The sequence below is a fragment of the Pelodiscus sinensis genome, chromosome 10 (genome assembly GCF_052426305.1).
Source record: "Pelodiscus sinensis isolate ZL-2025 chromosome 10, ASM5242630v1, whole genome shotgun sequence".
Taxonomy (NCBI): Eukaryota; Metazoa; Chordata; order Testudines; family Trionychidae; genus Pelodiscus; species Pelodiscus sinensis.
The window spans coordinates 6,292,422-6,310,221 of record NC_143061.1 but is presented as its reverse complement, the minus strand read 5'-3'; the positions used below and the strand labels follow the sequence as shown (position 1 = coordinate 6,310,221).

At 53.1% G+C, this 17,800-nt stretch overlaps 1 protein-coding gene across 1 annotated transcript; it reads left to right on the top strand.

Moving 5' to 3' along the window:
- The first annotated feature begins 934 nt into the window (after positions 1 to 934).
- NPPC (natriuretic peptide C) lies at positions 935 to 6,898 on the top strand. Its single transcript, XM_075938154.2, has 3 exons — positions 935 to 1,167; positions 2,463 to 2,740; positions 6,434 to 6,898. The coding sequence occupies exons 1-2, from the start codon at positions 1,075 to 1,077 to the stop codon at positions 2,718 to 2,720; spliced, it is 351 nt and encodes a 116-aa protein (XP_075794269.1). The 5' UTR covers positions 935 to 1,074; the 3' UTR covers positions 2,721 to 2,740; positions 6,434 to 6,898.
- The last annotated feature ends 10,902 nt before the right edge of the window (positions 6,899 to 17,800 follow it).

The following is a 17,800-nucleotide window of genomic DNA, read 5'->3' as shown; positions in this document are numbered from 1 at the left end:
CAAGCTCCAGTCTCTGCCCCCCAGGAACAAACCCAGGAGCTGAAAGCAGCCCCGAGCATCCCAGCCTGGCAGGGACCTGAGACTGGGTCCTTCCAGCTCCCCCGGCTCAACCCCCTTTGTGCCCAGCAGCCCGGCCGGGGCAGGGTCCTGCCCCACTGCACGCAGGCGGCTGGGGGGCGCAGGCCTGACCCCAGGCAGGGGGCAGCGCTGGAGCCCTGCTGAGTAATCACCCCCCAGAGCTTCTCCCGGCTGCCAGGTACCAGCGCTGCCTCCCCAAGGCGCAGGGAGCTCCTGGCCCCCGGCCTGCGCCTAGCTTCGTGGGCAAGGGACTCCCCCCCCCGCGCTGCCCCGAGTCCAGGCGCCGAGCCCCCGGGCCGTGGGGAGCGGCCAGGCGGGTGGCGGGGCCCGGGCCGGGTTCCGAGCCAGCGCCCCGGCTGCGGGAAGCCCCGACACGGCGCGGAGCGAGCCGGCCCCGGGCGCCCCGACTCTCCCGGCGAGGACCCAGCGCTCGTCGGCAGCGCGGAGCGGGCTTGGCTCAGAGCCCCCGGCCCGGAGCCCCGCTCCCGCCCTGGCCCGGAGGGGCCACCCCGGGGCCCCTGGCGCCCCCCACAGCCCCGGCAGGTGAGCGCCGGCGGGGGAAGCCCCAAGCGGGGCCGGGGGCGCAGCCGGAGCCACCTGCTTTGGGGACGAAGCGCCCGGGGCCGGCGGGTGGCTCGAGCTGGCGCCGGGCAGGGCGGGCTGGGGGTGGCCGCGGGCTCCCCGGAGGGGTCGGCCCCGCGCGCCCTGCGCCCCCGGCACCAAGCGGCCAAGCTGCGCCCAGCCAGCCCCACGCGTGTCACGGGGGCCGCCGCGCGCTGGCGGAGCAGGGGGCTGGGCCGGACCTGCGGGGCAGATGACATCACCAGGCAGGTTGGGCTATAAAGGGGCTGGAGGAGCAGCCCCGAGCCCGGGCTCCGCACTTCGAGGAGCAGCAGGGTCGGGCTCGCGGCGCGCGCGGCTGACTCCCCTGGCTCGGCTCGGCTCGGCTCGGCGCGGCTCGCTCTGCCCGAACGCAGCGGGGCCCTGCCCCCCAGCATGCGGCTCTCACAGGTCCTGGCGTGCGGACTGCTCCTGGCCCTGCTGGCCGTCGGGCTGGAGGCGAGACCGGCGGCTCAGCCCCAGCAGAAGGTGAGGCGCGCTGGGCGCTGCGCCCTGGGGGGAGCCGAGAAGTTCAGGGACGGGACGGGACGGGGACCCCCAGCCCGCCCCGGGAAGGCGGATTCCCGGGGGAGGAAGGGGAACTCTGACAAGCGGGGTGGCTCCTTCCCTCCCGCAGCCCTGCCCCGCGCTGCTCCGTGCTGGGGCTTTTGGGGAATGTGGGGGCAGATCCCCCCCCCCGCCTCCGGCGCAGCCTCCTGCTCTTTGGAGCTTCCCCCCTTTAGCCTTTTGGCTGCTGCTGGGTCTCAGGGTCTCCCGGCGTGTCCCTCCCCCCCGCCAGACCCCGGCTCCGGGTGGGGACTGGCCGCTCCGGCGGAGGCAGCTCTGCGCTCTGCTTTCCAGCCCGCTGGTGCTGAGGGAGAAGGGGGCTGGAGCGGAGCCGCCCCTCCCTGCCGGGTGTCACTGACCAGCCTCTGGCAGTGGGGCGGCCGGCAGGTGCATCGCGGCGCCCGTCGGTGCTGACTGCAGAAGGCAGCAGCAACCTGGGGGCTGGGACCCGACGGGCCAGGCCAGGGCCGGGGTCCTGGGCGCAAGGGAGAAGCTGGAGGGGGCGGGGACCGGGTCCCGCTGCACCATCTGCGGGTGGGAGGGGAGATGCCCGAGAACTCTGGGAGCGCGCAAGCGGGCGGGGGGGAGGGGGGGGATCTAGAACGGGACGTCCCGGGGGCTGGAATCCGGGCTGGGGGGGTCTTTGGTGCCAGGAGGAGGCGGTTGGGATCGGGGCGGACGGAGGCTGGTACGGGGGGAATCGGGACCGGAGGGATCGGGGCCGGTGGGGAGGCTGGGATCGGGGCCGGAAGGATCGGGGCCGGTGGGGAGGCTGGGATCGGGGCCGGAGGGATCGGGGCCGGTGGGGAGGCTGGGATCGGGGCCGGAGGGATCGGGGCCGGTGGGGAGGCTGGGATCGGGGCCGGAGGGATCGGGGCCGGTGGGGAGGCTGGGATCGGGGCCGGAAGGATCGGGGCCGGTGGGGAGGCTGGGATCGGGGCCGGAGGGATCGGGGCCGGTGGGGAGGCTGGGATCGGGGCCGGAGGGATCGGGGCCGGTGGGGAGGCTGGGATCGGGGCCGGAGGGATCGGGGCCGGTGGGGAGGCTGGGATCGGGGCCGGAGGGATCGGGGCCGGTGGGGAGGCTGGGATCGGGGCCGGAGGGATCGGGGCCGGTGGGGAGGCTGGGATCGGGATCGGGCGGCTGGAGTCGGGCCGGGATCGGGGCCGGGGTCTGTGCCGCTTTCACGCCATCGCGCCCCGCGCTCCTCCCCGCAGGCTGCCCGGAACGCGCCGGGACGCGAACCCGCGGCGAGCCCCGCGCGAGAGGAGACTGCGGGCGGCGGCCGGGCAGCGGGCTCGCGGCTGCTGCGGGAGCTGCGCGTGGACACCAAGTCCCGGGCGGCCTGGGCCCGGCTGCTGCGCGACTACCCCGGCACGCGGCGGCACAAGGGCGTCAGCAAGAAGGGCCTGTCCAAGGGCTGCTTCGGCCTCAAGCTGGACCGGATCGGCTCCATGAGCGGCTTGGGCTGCTAGAGCGGCGACCCCTGGCGGCGGTGAGTGCCTCCTGCAGCCGGCTGGGCCGGGGCTGCACCTGCCGCGCGCGGGTCCCGCAGCCCCTGGGCTCCAGCTGCCCCCCAGCACAGCCCCACCCAAGGCCTCCTTAGCGTGTATGGGGCCCTACAGGACTGGTAAACTGGGCCCCGTGTGACGATTTTGTAGAGCCGTGATTTTATACTGACATGCCTGTGAAATGGCTTCATGACCCCAGCATGGCTCTTTCCCACGCTCCGTGCGCTGCCCATGGCTCTAGCAGGCTTTGTCACCTTTCGGTTAGCCAGATCCTCTCTGGCGGAAGCTCAGCCACAGAACAGGGATACTAAGACCCAGCGGGGCCCCTATGTAGCTGCACATTCTGCATATGGGTAAGGATGGCCCTGCCCCACCCCCCGCCTGTCTGCTCTGTCCTGAGCTGGCCAAAGCCACCAGCAGGGCATGACTGGCTCAGTCCAAGGGTCGGTCCAGTCCAGCGACAGTGGCCCCGGGGGGAATGCACAGATCAGGGCTATGGAGTGAGCCAGTCCCAGCTTCTGGTGCTCAGAGCTGTGGGGGACACACCTGAGCATGGTGTCTGGACACTGTATCAGTACAGAGCGTGTCTCCCCCATGGTGGAAATGCAGCCATGTCTAAGGTAGGATGGTGGGAACTAGCAAGATGCACAGTGGGGGAGGGTGCAATGGGGCCCAGGAAACACAGCCGAGTACCGTCACCCAACTAGGGAGGAACAGCCTAAGGAAATTCCAAATTCCCCTGTGTAATGTCTGATTTTGCTCTGGCAAGGCCAGGAGGCTGAGGCAGCAGCTTCACCTGCTTGGAATTGTTAAAGGTGTCTGTCAGATGCCCATCCCATAGCATCTGTGCTAGTATCTGCGGGCAGCTCCCTCTCGCTAAGGGCCAACCAGAGCTGTGGGGCACATGCAGAATTCAGCTGGGTTCACCCAAACTACCAGTTTCAATTTGTACAGGACGCTCCCCTTCTCATCCCAAAATGTGCTAGATATTAAAGTCCCTGGCTCATTAGCACACAGTGAGCAGTCATACAAGGGTTAAGATAAGCCTTTCTAAAGCCAGCCCTCCCTGGAAGTGACCCAAAGGGGCTTATGGGGCTGTTGATTTAACCTGTCCTGGGGTAAGCACGGCATGGATTTTAGACAAGCGTCTGGCTCTCAAAAGGGAGGCAGTGTGAAAGCATGAAGTGAAACTGGTGTGATCCCAGGCTCCCTCTGATATAACTCCACTGGCTTCAGTGGATTACTCCGGCATAGTGACATGGCGATCTAGCTAAGGTGTGCTTGTCGAGGCTTTATTTTGGGATACGTAGGACTGTAATATATAGTGATAAATTCCTCCTGTTTGAAAGGGCAGGGGGGTGTCCCCAAATCTACAAGACAGGCCACTTTTCCATGCAACCTTCCCCAGATTTGGCTTGCACCTGTTTACTCTAAAATTGGAGGCAATGGGTAATTATAATTAGTGCTGCTACTGTTCCTAAGATTTGGCATAAACTTGGAAGATTATATATACACACAAATGCATGCCTGCTTATCTACTGTATGTACAGTACATAGCAACAATGGCTATTGCTTGGAATCGCTGCACCTGCCCCGAGTTGACAACAAAAACGCTACAGGAATGGTCCGGCCATGACAGATCTATCAGTGTTACTGCCACATAGGGGTCCGCTGCTGTAGGGTATGTTAGTGTAGCTTTGTGAGGGGGTTCACAGCAGGTGCCATGATGATAGTGCATTCTATAGATTCCCCAGGAGGGGGTGCTGCCTGGCACTAATTAGACAGTTAATTAGTCTATGAACTGTATGGATTAAGTCCTGTGGTTGGTATTTGGAAGCAGAGAAGCAGGAAATGACATTGATGTTTTACCATCCTAGAAAGCTGCAGTGTATACTCCCTACTGTAACCCTGCCACCCCTAGCAACCTGACTGCATGAGTTCTCAACGGCATCTTTGGCATCGTATCAAAACCCTGCCATTAATAAGCACCTCCTAGACAGATTTCCCACACTTCTTTCCTGTTTAAACCTGACCCCTGAACGAGTCCAAGGAAATGAACAGAGTCCACTTCTAAGCACAGCTGCACTGTCCCAGGTGTCTTGCGTAAATGCTCCATGAGCTCTGCGTGGGTTCCAAAGTTCGTCTCTTTTGCCAGCAGACACTGGTCCAATAAGGCGTTACTCACCTGCTCTGTGCTCCAAATGAAGGTCTAGGGAGCCCGGAAGCATAGCAAGATACGCTCCCATTCAGTTATTTTGAAACATTAGCTTATACTTACGAGCTTTCTCCGGTTTGTTTACATTGTTCCGGAGAGGTCCCTTTGCCCACCCGTCCTTTGTATCTGGTCGGGTATTAGACTGTGAAAAGTCTCCAGGCAGAGTTGTTTTGTAAATATTTCCCAGGTCCGACATGAAACAGAGTTTTCACTTTCAAGGGATGACCACCTCGATCAGCAATCACAAGGTGTCCCCTGGGGATATTAGCAATATCCTGACTGCCAGCTGACTGAGTGTGGATAGACTACACGTTCATTAAGCAACAGCCGAGGGGTTAATCACCACTCTGGCTCGGGTTCTATAAACAGGCGGCCTGCAGATAGGCTCAGCATTTGGCTCCTTGATGCAAGCCAAGCCAAGAGTTATTTCTTCCTGCAGGGCGACAGGTGTGTCGAGCACTTCCCACACAATCCCTGAAATAAATTAGTTGAGCACAGATCCCCGTGTAAATGGGCAGAGTTCTATAGAACTCAAGGAAGTTGGCATCTGCTAAGGATCTTCCCCATGGGAGATGCAAAACAAAGCAAATGAAAGACTATTGAGATTAAGCCAAAACAGGAAAAGATCAGGGACACTGTTAATTTCAAGCAGGCATTTTGCAGTCTGTGAATTTGAGCAGCCAGATGTGTGTGTGTGTGTAAACATCAGACACGTGACTTTTACGCTTGACAGTAGGTGTGCACATGAGGAACAGCAACAAGTCTCAGCTCTGGTTGTCCCCGCTCCACTCATTCAATAACAGCAGAGCAAAGGATTTTCCAGGCAGGGAGCAGCCTACCATAGGACTTTGGAAGGAACGCCCCACCTCAGAAATGTGTGTTTGTACTACATTTTCCCAGGAAGAACATTCGTGTCTAGCGGCACTTCCAGCGGCCTGCTCGCAACCCTGGTGGCACAGGCTGATTCTGGCCAAAAGACACAGCAGCATGCCCCTGGATCTCTGCCAGCAGCTCTGAGTAGTGGTCAGAGCCCTGCACCAAAGTCCTTCTGCACACAGATCTAGCTGCAAGATGCAGCCCCAGTGACCGTAAATCTCTTTGCAGCTGGAAAGGACAGCTCAGAGCCAGGCATGCCGCAATGGGGGAAAAGGGGTGTAGAAAACTGACAGCACCAATCTGCTGGGCCTTGTGCAGTTTTAATCAGGAAAAACTCCAACTGGAGTCAGGACAGCTGCAAGCCGCAACCTGGGATTCAGCCTTTAAGTGTCACCAGCAGGGAAGCTGGTGGGCAGAGCTAGGGCCGGCAGATGGCACACTTGGGGCTTGATCCTGCCAGTTGGGCAGCCTCTAGTCCCCTAGACTTCCCAACGCCAACTGCTCTTGGGACTGGTACAGGGAGACACTCTATGCAAGCAGACCACGAAGGAAATACTAATGGGCATTTTCCTGTTCTTTGTTTCAGGGCTCTGAATACATTTTCCCCCCTCCGGCCATGTCTGGCCACTCCCCAGCTGACACCTAAAGGAGCAGAGAACACCGGAAATGGGACAGACGACGTGGTTGTGTTTTTCTTTTCGGTACGAGGCGTTGTGGCACCAGCTGTTTTGGTCTTGTTATTTTTTTAAGATTAAAAAGTTCTCTCTATCTTATATATATTATATATATTATATATATAAACACTCACCAGGACAAGGGACAGTGCTTTTCCGAGAGACTGATAAAGCCAGCTGTATAACATTGCTGTTTGAAAATCCATGTCATGCATCAATGTATTTATGTTGTAAAGCTATTTATATATTGTTTATAAAGAGATATTTATAAAAATTTTATTTATGTAACTAAATGAAATGAGTCGAGCAGTGTAACTTTTTTGTCTTAAATAGTTGAAATATGTAAAAAAAAAATCATTCCATGTGGCATTTTGTAACCTGTCTTCATTTTTTGGATGGATTAATGTTTTCTAAAGTGTCAGATTAATCATTTTAACATCACGGAAAAAGGAAACAGCGTCTCATTGTTAAGAACAGAGAGAGATTTGCACGTGTGCCTCTGCCCTCTCACATGGTGCTCAATAAGGGTACGTCTACACCTTAACAACATCCGTTACTCTGAAATAACGATGCGAGGGGCTACACAGCTAGCTCGTTATTTGAAATGATGGGCGGTTTCTTTTGGCATTTGTAAACCTCATCCCACGAGGAATCGCGCCTTTTCTGAAATAGTTACTTTGGAAGAGCAGTAGTGTGGACTCTCCACTGTCAGGGCTGGCCCGAGCCATTTGTGAGCTCCAGGCTCCAGGAGCGGGGTGCTGCCCCCAGGAGTGCGATGCATGCGTGGCCTTGCCCCTGGTTCATGTGTGGCGCTGCCCTGGGCACGCAGCGCATACAGAGTGCTGCCCCCGCTTGGCCTGGCAGCCCCGCGTGGTGCCCCCTACAATGGGGCACCCTGGGCTGTCGCCCGCTTGGCTCGTACCTTGGGCCGGCTCTGTCCACTGCTGCTATTTTGAAATCGCTCCTCCCCCGGGTCATTCAAAGTAATTATTCCACAGTGGCTCCTGGGGCTCTAAATCAAGGTAGCGTGTCCACATTAGGGGAGCCTGCCTCAGACTAATTTCCAGACTTCCCTGCAGTGTAGACGCTCTATTTGGAAACGAGCTATTTCAGATATTTCTTCTGGAATACCGTAAATTAGCGTAGATAACCCGCAGGTTATACACGTTTTTACAAACCCCGCATGGTATACATGTCCACGGGGTATACAAGTTTATTTTTATTCACAAGCAGCTCCCCCACCCAGAGGAGGGTGGGTTGTGCCTGGCTGCAGCTGCGCAGGGCCTGGGCGTGAGCGCGGTGAATGTGAGGAGTGGATGAATGCAAGATCCACAGGCTATACGCGTCTGCAGGTAATCTAAGGGCTTTTTTACACAAAAAAGAAAAATCGCAGGTTATACCTGGGTGTGGGTTATATTCGCTAAACTGCGGTAGTTTATTCCGAAATAACCATGCAGTGTAGATGTAGCCCAAGGAAATAAGTATGGCGCCAAATCCTGAACATTTTTAATGAAGACCCAATCCCGTGTCTGGGTGAAGCTGCGTTTAACTCTGAATTTGTGCAGGGTCCACCCACGAACAAGAACGGCCGTACTGGGTCAGACCAACGGTCCATCCAGCCCAGTCTCCTGTCTGCCGACAGTGGCCAATGCCAGATACCCCAGAGGGAGGGAACGCAACAGGGAATCCTCACGTGATCCCTCCCGTCACTCACAACAAACTCCATGAGAAGTTTACCACATCCCTGGGGTCTCAGGCAACATTCCCAGTGCGCCAGATGCTGATCAACATAACGCTGGAGTAAGTCCACCACCTTTTGTTGATTTTAAATAGGGATTTTGCCTGCATGGGGCCTGTAGGGCTGAGCCCTTGGGTTTGTTTAATAATTTGATACACACCTGGGCTATGTCTACACTGGCATGATTTTCCGGAAATGCTTTTAACGGAAAAGTTTTCCGTTAAAAGCATTTTTGGAAAAGCACGTCTAGATTGGCAGGATGCTTTTCCGCAAAAGCACTTTTTGCGGAAAAGCTTCTGTGGCCAATCTAGACGCGCTTTTCCACAAAAAAGCCCCGATCGCCATTTTCGCGATTGGGGCTTTTTTGCAGAAAACAAATCTGAGTGGTCTACACTGGCCCTTTTGCGCAAAAGTTTTTCGGAAAAAGACTTTTGCCCGAACGGGGGCAGCATAGTATTTCTGCAAAAGCACTGACAATCTTACATGAGATCGTCAGTGCTTTTGCGGAAATTCAAGCAGCCAGTGTAGACAGCTGGCAAGTTTTTCCGGAAAAGCAGATGATTTTCCGGAAAAAGTGGCCAGTTTAGACACAGCCCAGGGGTAGATAACCACTGACCCAACACTCACTGAAATTGGTGGAAAGACTGAAACGGGCTGTGGATCAGGCACCTTAGCATTAGTAAGAAAGAGGCCTGCGATGATCACTGTTATTCTAAGATTGAGTTGATTATTAAGTGACTTGTTGATATTCCCATTTGCCACTAGGCCGCAAGCCCCACCTCAAGTTGATTTATTTCCCTGTGCTTAGGGTGACGTGCAGACACACCAATACACAGAAGGTAGCCTGCGAAGGACTCACACCACCACTGTTGCTAAGATTCTTGCTCTGTAAAGGGCGTGAAATACTAGATCATTAAAATGACACAGAGCTTTAAAGAAAACGTAAGGAGAAGACAAAGAAAGACAACCTAGACAGTGCTTGGTCCTGCCGTGAGGATAGGGAACCAAACTCAATGACCTCTCAAAGTCCCTTCCAGTTAGGGTTGCCAGATAGTTGAAACAAAAATACTGAACAGCCTCCTCCCCCCAAAAAAAACACCAGGAAAAAAAAAAAGGACTCCAAGACTTAAACCAAAAAAAAAAAAAAAAAAAAAAAAAAAAAAATTAAAATAAAACAGCATGTCCCCTTTAAGAGGGAGTGCAGGGATAGGAACAGGGGAGAGGTTGAGTTGTACAAGTTCTGGGAGGACACAGAGGATCAGTCCAGCTCCTGCCATGAACTCACTAGCACCAATCAAACCCATGATCGGTGAGCCAGGCCCGTGAACAGAACTTAGCGGAGGGGAGACTGACATGGCTGTCCCACTGTTAGTCGGGCCGAGAGGAAGGAGGGCCCAGTGGTTAGGGCAGGAGCCTAAGACTTACGATATCCAGGTTTGATTCCTTGCTCTGCCAGATGCCCTATGGGACCGAGAGCAAGTCACTGAGATTCTGATCCTCAGACGAGCTTAGGTACCGAATACCTTGGAGGAGATGGGCCTCAGTTTAGCCCGGGTACAACGGGGAGAAGAGCACTGCCTGGCCTCCCATGAGTGTACCAGCAGAGAGAAAGACAACCCCAGAGCAGCAAGGAGTGAATTTGTGAGGGCACATACACTACTCTGTGAGGCACTATGGGGCTGGGGCCCAGATTAGTGCTGAGGCGAGATCCCTCGCCTGCTTGCAGCACCACCCGGCACGGCCTGGCAGCCAGGGAGCAGGCAAGCCTGAGGGGTCAGCCTCTGAAGGGTGAGGAGTGTAGATGGCTCATTAGCGCACAGTGAGCATCTGAGAAGGCCCCAATTAGGTTTTCCTGACAGGAGCTCAGTGGGAGGAAAAGGCCAGGAGATGAGCACAGCATCCAATTAAGGGAATGAAGAGAAAGCAGCCCCGCCCTGCAGGGTTACAGTGCAGCAGCCCTGAACTCCCCGTGTCCTCTGGCATAGCACGTACGATGGGTTTCTGACCCACATTGCAGTGGGGGGACACCGAGGCAATCGCCACAATTCTTGAGCATGGTTCTGTCTCCCTCTGCCCCCGAGCAGCCGTGTCTCAGTGACCAGTAAAAGGCTGGGACGCCTGCCCAGAATGGCTCAGGGATCAGAGCCGGGCCCAGAGCCAAGGGAGGTGTCAGGAAGAAGGCATTAAGGACCCCCCTTGCCAGTGTCCCCGCCTGCACTTGCGTGACTGGTAGTGAGCAGCAGACCCAGTGGGAAGCCAGTATTTTACCCTGGTGTCACTGATGCCCATGTGGTCTGGAGCCAGAGCTGTGCCAGGGATGCTGGAAGGGGATGAGCCCAGGGTTGTACCAGACTGAGCTGGTCTCAGGCAGGAGGCCTTGTGGCTCAGCTTACAGCACCGTGCATGGAGGTGATCCCCTCGGGGGTCTGTTCCAGGCCTCAGACCCGCCCAGGACACCCACACAGTAGAATAGCCTCGTTCACCCAACTGCCCTGGTGCTAGAAACCAACCAGCGTTTCTAACACCGCGGCCGAGGCGGAAAGACTCGCTGCACCCTTGGCCGGCCCACGCGGACCCAGCAGCCCCCGGCGGGGCCTGCAGCTGCCCTCTTCTTCAGCACACGGGTGGAGACCACAGCGCTCGGCACAGCCCGCTTCGGCTCTGCCTGAAACGTCAGGCGGAGCAGGTGAAAACGGAGCCTGGGGCCCTTCCAGCCTCATTAGAGACTAACTGTCTCAGCAGGTATCTGGGTGTCCCACCCTCTCCTGCCTTCCTCTCCCCATAGCCAGTCGATTTGCTGCTCCAGACCCTGTCCCAGATACGCCCTGGTCCCTGCCATTCCCCGCTTCTCATTGCTGAGAGCCCAGATCAGATGGCACCAGGACCCAATCCAGCAGAGAAAGACGCCCCAGAGCAGCAAGGAGCGAATCTGCCATTGGAAAGGGACAGAGCAGCTCTCGCCCTCCCCATCACCAGCAGGAGGGCTCCTTGGGGCAGCAGGACATCTGCCCCCTTCAGTTTCTCCAGGGCTATCCCGAGGCCATGTGGCATGGGGGAAGCAGACAAGGCGAAGGGAAGAGTGTGGAGAGGTTTTCAGAGGGATTCGACGAACGTGAGTGGAAAACAACAGGGCTGAATCCAGCCCCTCAGCCAGCGGCTCCCCTTGCTGGGGTGGGAGAAAAATCAAATAACTCCAATTGTGTCTAAAGGGGGGGACTGTGCAGGAAATCAAAACTCTCTAAAAGAAAACTGCTGTAAGGGTTAAAAGTTTTCCAGGCCTCTCTCCCTGCAACAGAGAGAAATCAAATTAACTCTAATCAAGACCCTTACAATGCCTCCTATCTCAAGTTCATGGATACTCCTAGTCTGTCACAATTTGTCATGTAAACCCTCATCTTTGTCACAGTTTGCCTTGTAGACTCCTCCATTCAAATTCTCATGTGGCTTTGTACTGTAAAACTTACTTCTAGCACTCCTGGTGTGAACAGAAACATCTCAGAGTACTTCTGCTGAGACTTAGATATGTTAAAGAAAACAATCAACAACTAAACTGTCTGAGCATACTGTATAAAGGATCCCTGAACCTGTCTCTCAAGGCTGGCTGCTCTCACTCTGGTAGTGGTCAGCCTGCATGCATGCATAATAAAGTTTTCCTTCTAGGTTTCTCTCCTGCCTCACTGCTTTGACCTCCAGCCTCGGACCCTTCTGGGGGCTCTGTACCCCAGGGGAGCGAGATTTCCCCCACACTGGGCACACGGCAGCATGAACCGAATGAGGCAATTTATGAGGTTCGGGCTGCGGCAAAAGCCCACGTTCTCTGAAGAACTGAATATCCAGGCTAATGAGTTGCAAACTGCCTTTGTAAATGACACCTCTGCAGCGGCTCTTGCCGTCTGTGGAAAGAGCTAATAGGAAAATCATTAGGTGGTATCCCTTTGATATTGCCTTTTTTCTGCCCCCACAACAATTAACCCAGCATATTACCCATAATGCTCCAGGCCTACATTCCCTCAGCAGCCCACTTGTCACTTGCAGGGATGGAGGAGGAGATGACCTGGGAGAGGAAGGCACCTCCTGGAGAAAGCTTAGAAGCTTTAGGGGGGAAAAAATAAATTAACATTCTCGCCAATGACTTTCACAACAAATGTTCGCCCCTCATTGGAAACACGCCTCCACACAGATCACACATCAGGCTGATGTGGTCCGGGAACGTCAAGGCACAGAAACGTTAAGTGACTTGCCACATGGTCACATAGCAGGTTTGTACTGGTGCGTGGGAACATCCCCTGCCTCAGCTGCAAGCCCCTCCTTCTTCCTGTAAAAAGCTGGACAACTCCCATTTGCAACTTCAGCTGTTTTCCCCCCAGGATAAATACAAGCTCCTTGATTTCCAGTCCTTTAGACAGCGTGATTTCTGCCCTGTGCGGGCCAGCTGTCAGGAAGATGCTCCACTGTGTGATGTGACTGAGTCTGCTGGCCAGGATGGGGGGTGTAACCCGACTGATCGGGATATTAAGTACAGCATTGCCACTGGCAGGTGACCCTCTGGGAACAGGGTTACTCCAGCAGTTACTAAATGGCAGGACTTTGTGAGCATGGTGAGCTCCTCTAGTCAGGAACAGACCAGCTTTCCAGAAGAGGTCAAGCTCTTCTGAAAAATCAAGTATCACGCTGGGAGTCAAGCCCTTGAGGAAATGGTGTGAATTACTCCGACCTCCCATCAAACCCTAGGAGATCCCTGGGTGGACTGAGCTGGAACAGTGTTAGCAGCAGACTCCTTTGAGCTCTGGGGCGAGCGATACGTTTGAGACTCGTCTACAGTTCTTATGGCATCTTATTACTAACCAGCACTTCTGTGGAGCACATTCATTCATTGTTGCCGTGCTGCCTGGAGGAGCAGAGAGTCTTCCTTGCCGCCGGACCCTGAAAAGCTGTGCTCCTGGTTCTCCCCAGTTACAGTCAACAATAAATACAGCTGGGCAGCTTCCGCATTCTGTATGTTGTGAAGTCACGGAAAGGGGGTTTGTCTGTCAATTTGGGGGGGGGGAACTAGTTGCTCATACAATGACTAATGACCTACCTGGGAAATCTGCTCATCAATTAGTAACCGTCACCAGGCCAGGTGTAACCAATCAGACTGGAGGGCAAATCCTCTTTCAAATACCTCTCTCTCATTTTAATTATTTTCCCCATGGTAGGTCCAAGCCTGATGAAATATCAGCAAAATGTCAACTGCCCCTGAGAGAGAAACCGACCTCAGCCATTGAGCTGCAAGAACAAAATAGTGACAGGTATTTCTAAAAACTCTGCTGAAAAAGCCAGCCAGACTGTCAGGTGAAAAATCAGACTAAGAATACAGGGCTCCCAGCCAAGGTTACAAATGAGAAGTGAGAATTAAAAATCTAAGTCAGCTTTCAAGGAGCAGCTGGATACTTTCTATTAGACTGGACAAAAATAAGCTAGTCAGTTTCATACTCGGATTCTTGCTCATTCGCACAATGCTGCATGGGGCGGAAACTCTGAAGGGGAAGCTTCATACAGGACCGGGACTCAAAGTTTGGCTTCCTGTTTCTGCCACTGACTTGCTGTGTGACTATAGGCAAGTCACGTAAGTTCTCCTTTCCTCCGTCTCTCCATCTACAAAATAAATAGGGTAACATTTCTCTGCATTGCAAGGACATTGCAAGGGGCTCAGATACTATAGCGATAAACAGCACTAAAATACCTCACTTTGTCACTAAAATGTCTCACTTTGAAAACAAATCTTCCTCTGGGAGGAATTCAGAGGCATTTCTATACAGCTCAGTTTTTAACCAAACTGATTTTTACAGAAATGTATTTTGAGGGCAAGTTTAATCTCACGGCATTCCTTCATCACATATAACTATCCAGGATAGTACAGGAGAGCTGGCAGTTTCTCAGGGTATGTCTACACTGTGGTGCTATTTTGGGATACTTCTGGTATCCTGATACAGCTATTCTGCATCTTTTGAACAAGTCTGTTATTTCAAAATATAACAAGCTCACTATTCCGATGTCCCTATAAACCTCGTTCCACGAGGCATAAGGGACATTTCGGAATAGCGGTTTATTTAGAAATACACTCGAAATAAGCTACGCAATTTGCCTAGGTCAAATTTCAGAGTTTACTTGGAGCCATGAGTGCAGTGTAGATGCACCTCATGGAGACAGTACTAAAGGAATAGCAGCAATCTCTCCCGATATGAAGGAAAGACCGGAAGGAGAAAAAGAGGCCAATATGACTGCCTTAGGAATTCTTTATAAATCCTACAAAAAGTGGAAGCAAGAACAAATTGCTAAGGATGAGCACAAAAGAAGACGACAAGCAGAAAGGGACAAAATCAGAAAGGCCAACTCATGAGCTACACCTAACGAAGGACATAAAAGGCAAATCATAAGGAGAGAGGTTCTAGAAACACATAAGAAGCAAGAGAAAGACAAAGAAAAATGTAGGTCCACTATTTAGAGAAGAGACAGACCTAATAATGGATGATACCAAGAAGGCCGAGATGTTTAGTGCCTATTTTGGTTGACTTCACGAAAAGGTTGAATGTTTAACACAGTGAACAAGGAAGAACCACAAGCCAGAATAGGGAAATAACATACTACAAGAATGTTTAGATAGTTGGAGGTATTCAAGTTGGCAGAGGCTGATGAAATTCACCGTGGAGATTTAAGGAACTAGCAGAAGCAATCTCAGAAGCATTAGTGATTTTCTTCATGGAGCCGGGCAAGGGCCCAGAGGCCGAGAAGGGCAAAAGCAGTGGCAACTGGCAGGAGCTGGGGGGGGCAGGGAGGGCCACCCAGACGGGCAGGGAGGGGGCATGCCATTTAGCAATTAAAATGGTGGTGCACCTCCCACATGCTACCACGAGTCACCCGTGGGCAAACGTAGGACCAATTTTTAAGAAGGGTGAGAAAGAGGAATTATACAGTAGCCATTCTAACATCAGCACCTAGAGAGATACTGGAATAAATTATTAAATCAATTCGTAACCACCTGGAGAATAAGAAGATGACAAGGCCTAGCCAACATGGATTTGCCAAGAACAAATTGTGCCAAACCAACCTAATTTCCTTCTTTGACAGATTTACTGGGTACACAGCTGGTTGAAAAACCATACTCAAAGAGCTGCCATGAATGGTTTACTGTCCATCTGGAAGAATGTACCTAGTGGGGTCCCATAGAGGATCAGGTAGTATTCACCATTTTCATCAGAAACTTGGATAATGGAGTGGAGAGTAAGCTTATAAAATGTGCAGCTGACACCAAGTTGGGAGGGGTTGCAAGAATAGCCAGACTGGATCAGACCAATGGTCCATCTAACCCAGTACCTTGTCTTCTGACAATGGCCAATGCCAGATGCTTCAGAGGGAATGAACAGAACTGGGCAATTATTGCATGATCCATCCAGTGTCATCCTGTCTCATCCAGAAACACGATTCTGGATTAGCAGGAGTGTTGTGAGCAAGACATGAGAAGTCATTCTTCCGTTCTACTCTGTGCTGACTAGGCCTCAATTGGAATATTGGGTCCAGTTCTGGGAAACACATCTCAAGAAAGACGTGGAGAAATTGGCGACGGTCCAGAGAAGAGCAACAAGAATGATTAAAGAGCTAGAAAACATGACCTTTGAGGCTGAAGAAATTGGGCAGTTTAGTTTAGGAAAGAGAAGACAGAGGGGATATGACGGCGGTTTTCAAGTATCTAAAAGGGTGTTACAAGGAGGAGGGAAAAAAATTGTTCTCCTTGGCCTCTGAGGATACTACAAGAAGCAATGGGCTTAAATTATAGCAAGGGAGGTTTAGGTTGGACATTAGGAAAAACTTCCTAACTGTCAGGGTGGTGACACACTGGAATAAATTGTCTAGGGAGGTTGTGGAATCTCCAACTCTGGAGATATTTAAGAGCAGGTTAGACAGACACCTGTCAGGGATGATTTAGATGGTGCTTGGTCCTGCCGAGAGGGCAGGGGACTGGACTCGATGACCACTTGAGGTCCCTTCTAGTTCTATGAATCTGTGTGAAGCGGCACCTTGTAGGACAGGATAAACTGGTGATCTGGTCTGAAACTAACAATATGAAATTCAACAGAGGCACATGTAAAGTACTTCACTTTGCGATGAAAAATCAGGTCCCCATTTTGTACTTGTCAAATACCTGACGAGGTGGCAGAGCTGCTGGAAAGATCTGGGGGCGAGAGGGGGCCACAAATTAATTATGAGCCAACAATACGATGCCATGTGCAACAATACGATGTCATTCTGGGAGTATTAACAAGGGTGTTGCATGTAAGCCACAGGGAGTAAGTGTTATACTCCTCTTGGCACTGGTGAGACATCAGCTGGAGTGTTCTGTCTAGTTGGGAAGGCCACACTTTTAAGAGAGATGTGGACAAATTGGAGAGAGGCCTGAGGAGAGTGACAAAAATGATACTAGGTTTAGAAAACGTGATGTGTGAGGGAAGGTTAAAAAACCGGGCATGTTTAGTCTTGAGACAAGACGACTGAGAGGGGACCTGGTAAGAGTCTTCAAATATGGGAAGGGCTGATCCAGAGGGGACTGTGATCAGTAGTTTCCCATGCCCACTGAAGGTAAGACAAGTAGTAACAGGCTTAACCTGCAGCAAGAGAGAGTAGGACGTTTTTCCTAATATCTAACCTAGAGTCAAACACAGATTAGCTAGGGAGGCTGTGGAATCCCTATTATCGGAGGTTTTTACGAAGAGGTTCAAAAATAATCTCTGAAGATGATCCAGGTTTAGTAGGTCCTGTCTTAGCATGGGGAACTAGATGAGATTACCTTTAAGGGCCCTTCCGTCCCATCTCAGCAAAGACAGCATCACCAAATCCTTGGCCCCTTATGTTTCTGGCAGCCCTGCAGGGAATAAACTGGATTTCTGGTTGTCCCAAACATTTCACACTCCGTTCTTGTAGGCAAGGCGGAATTTTAGATGCAGGGTTTGTGTATTTTCTCCTTCCAACAAGAACAGAATGTATTGACTAGAATTCATGCTGCAGGACAGATAGAAGGACAAAGCACCAGGGTTGTATCTTGCTGCACCTCTCCTTCAAAGGGAGGAGATCTCTACTTGCCCACTAGCATTATGCGCCCCCCAACGCTTCCCTCCCAACTCCTGGTCAGAGTATCTGATAGGCAGAGATCCCAAGTGGCACTGCACTGTCACTGAGGTGTCAGCCTGGGGAGCCATCCCCCAAACTCGTAACTGGCTTCAAAGCATTTCTGTCAACGCAGAGGCTGGTGTTGGATAGAGGCCTGGGTTTAAATTAGGAAGGACCTCACCTATCAACGTAGCCGAGTGTTATTCTTACTGTGCACACCACAAGACTGGCTTATTGTTGGATCTCTTCTGATAGGTAGAGGAAAGGGAAGAGGAATAGGTTTCAAGCAGCCAGAAGAGACAGAAAGGGTCAGCATGCATTGCTGCTGTGCCCTGTCCTAGAAATGCCTGACACTATCCGGGATTCTGTGAGCCATGGCAAGGGTGCCGATAGACAT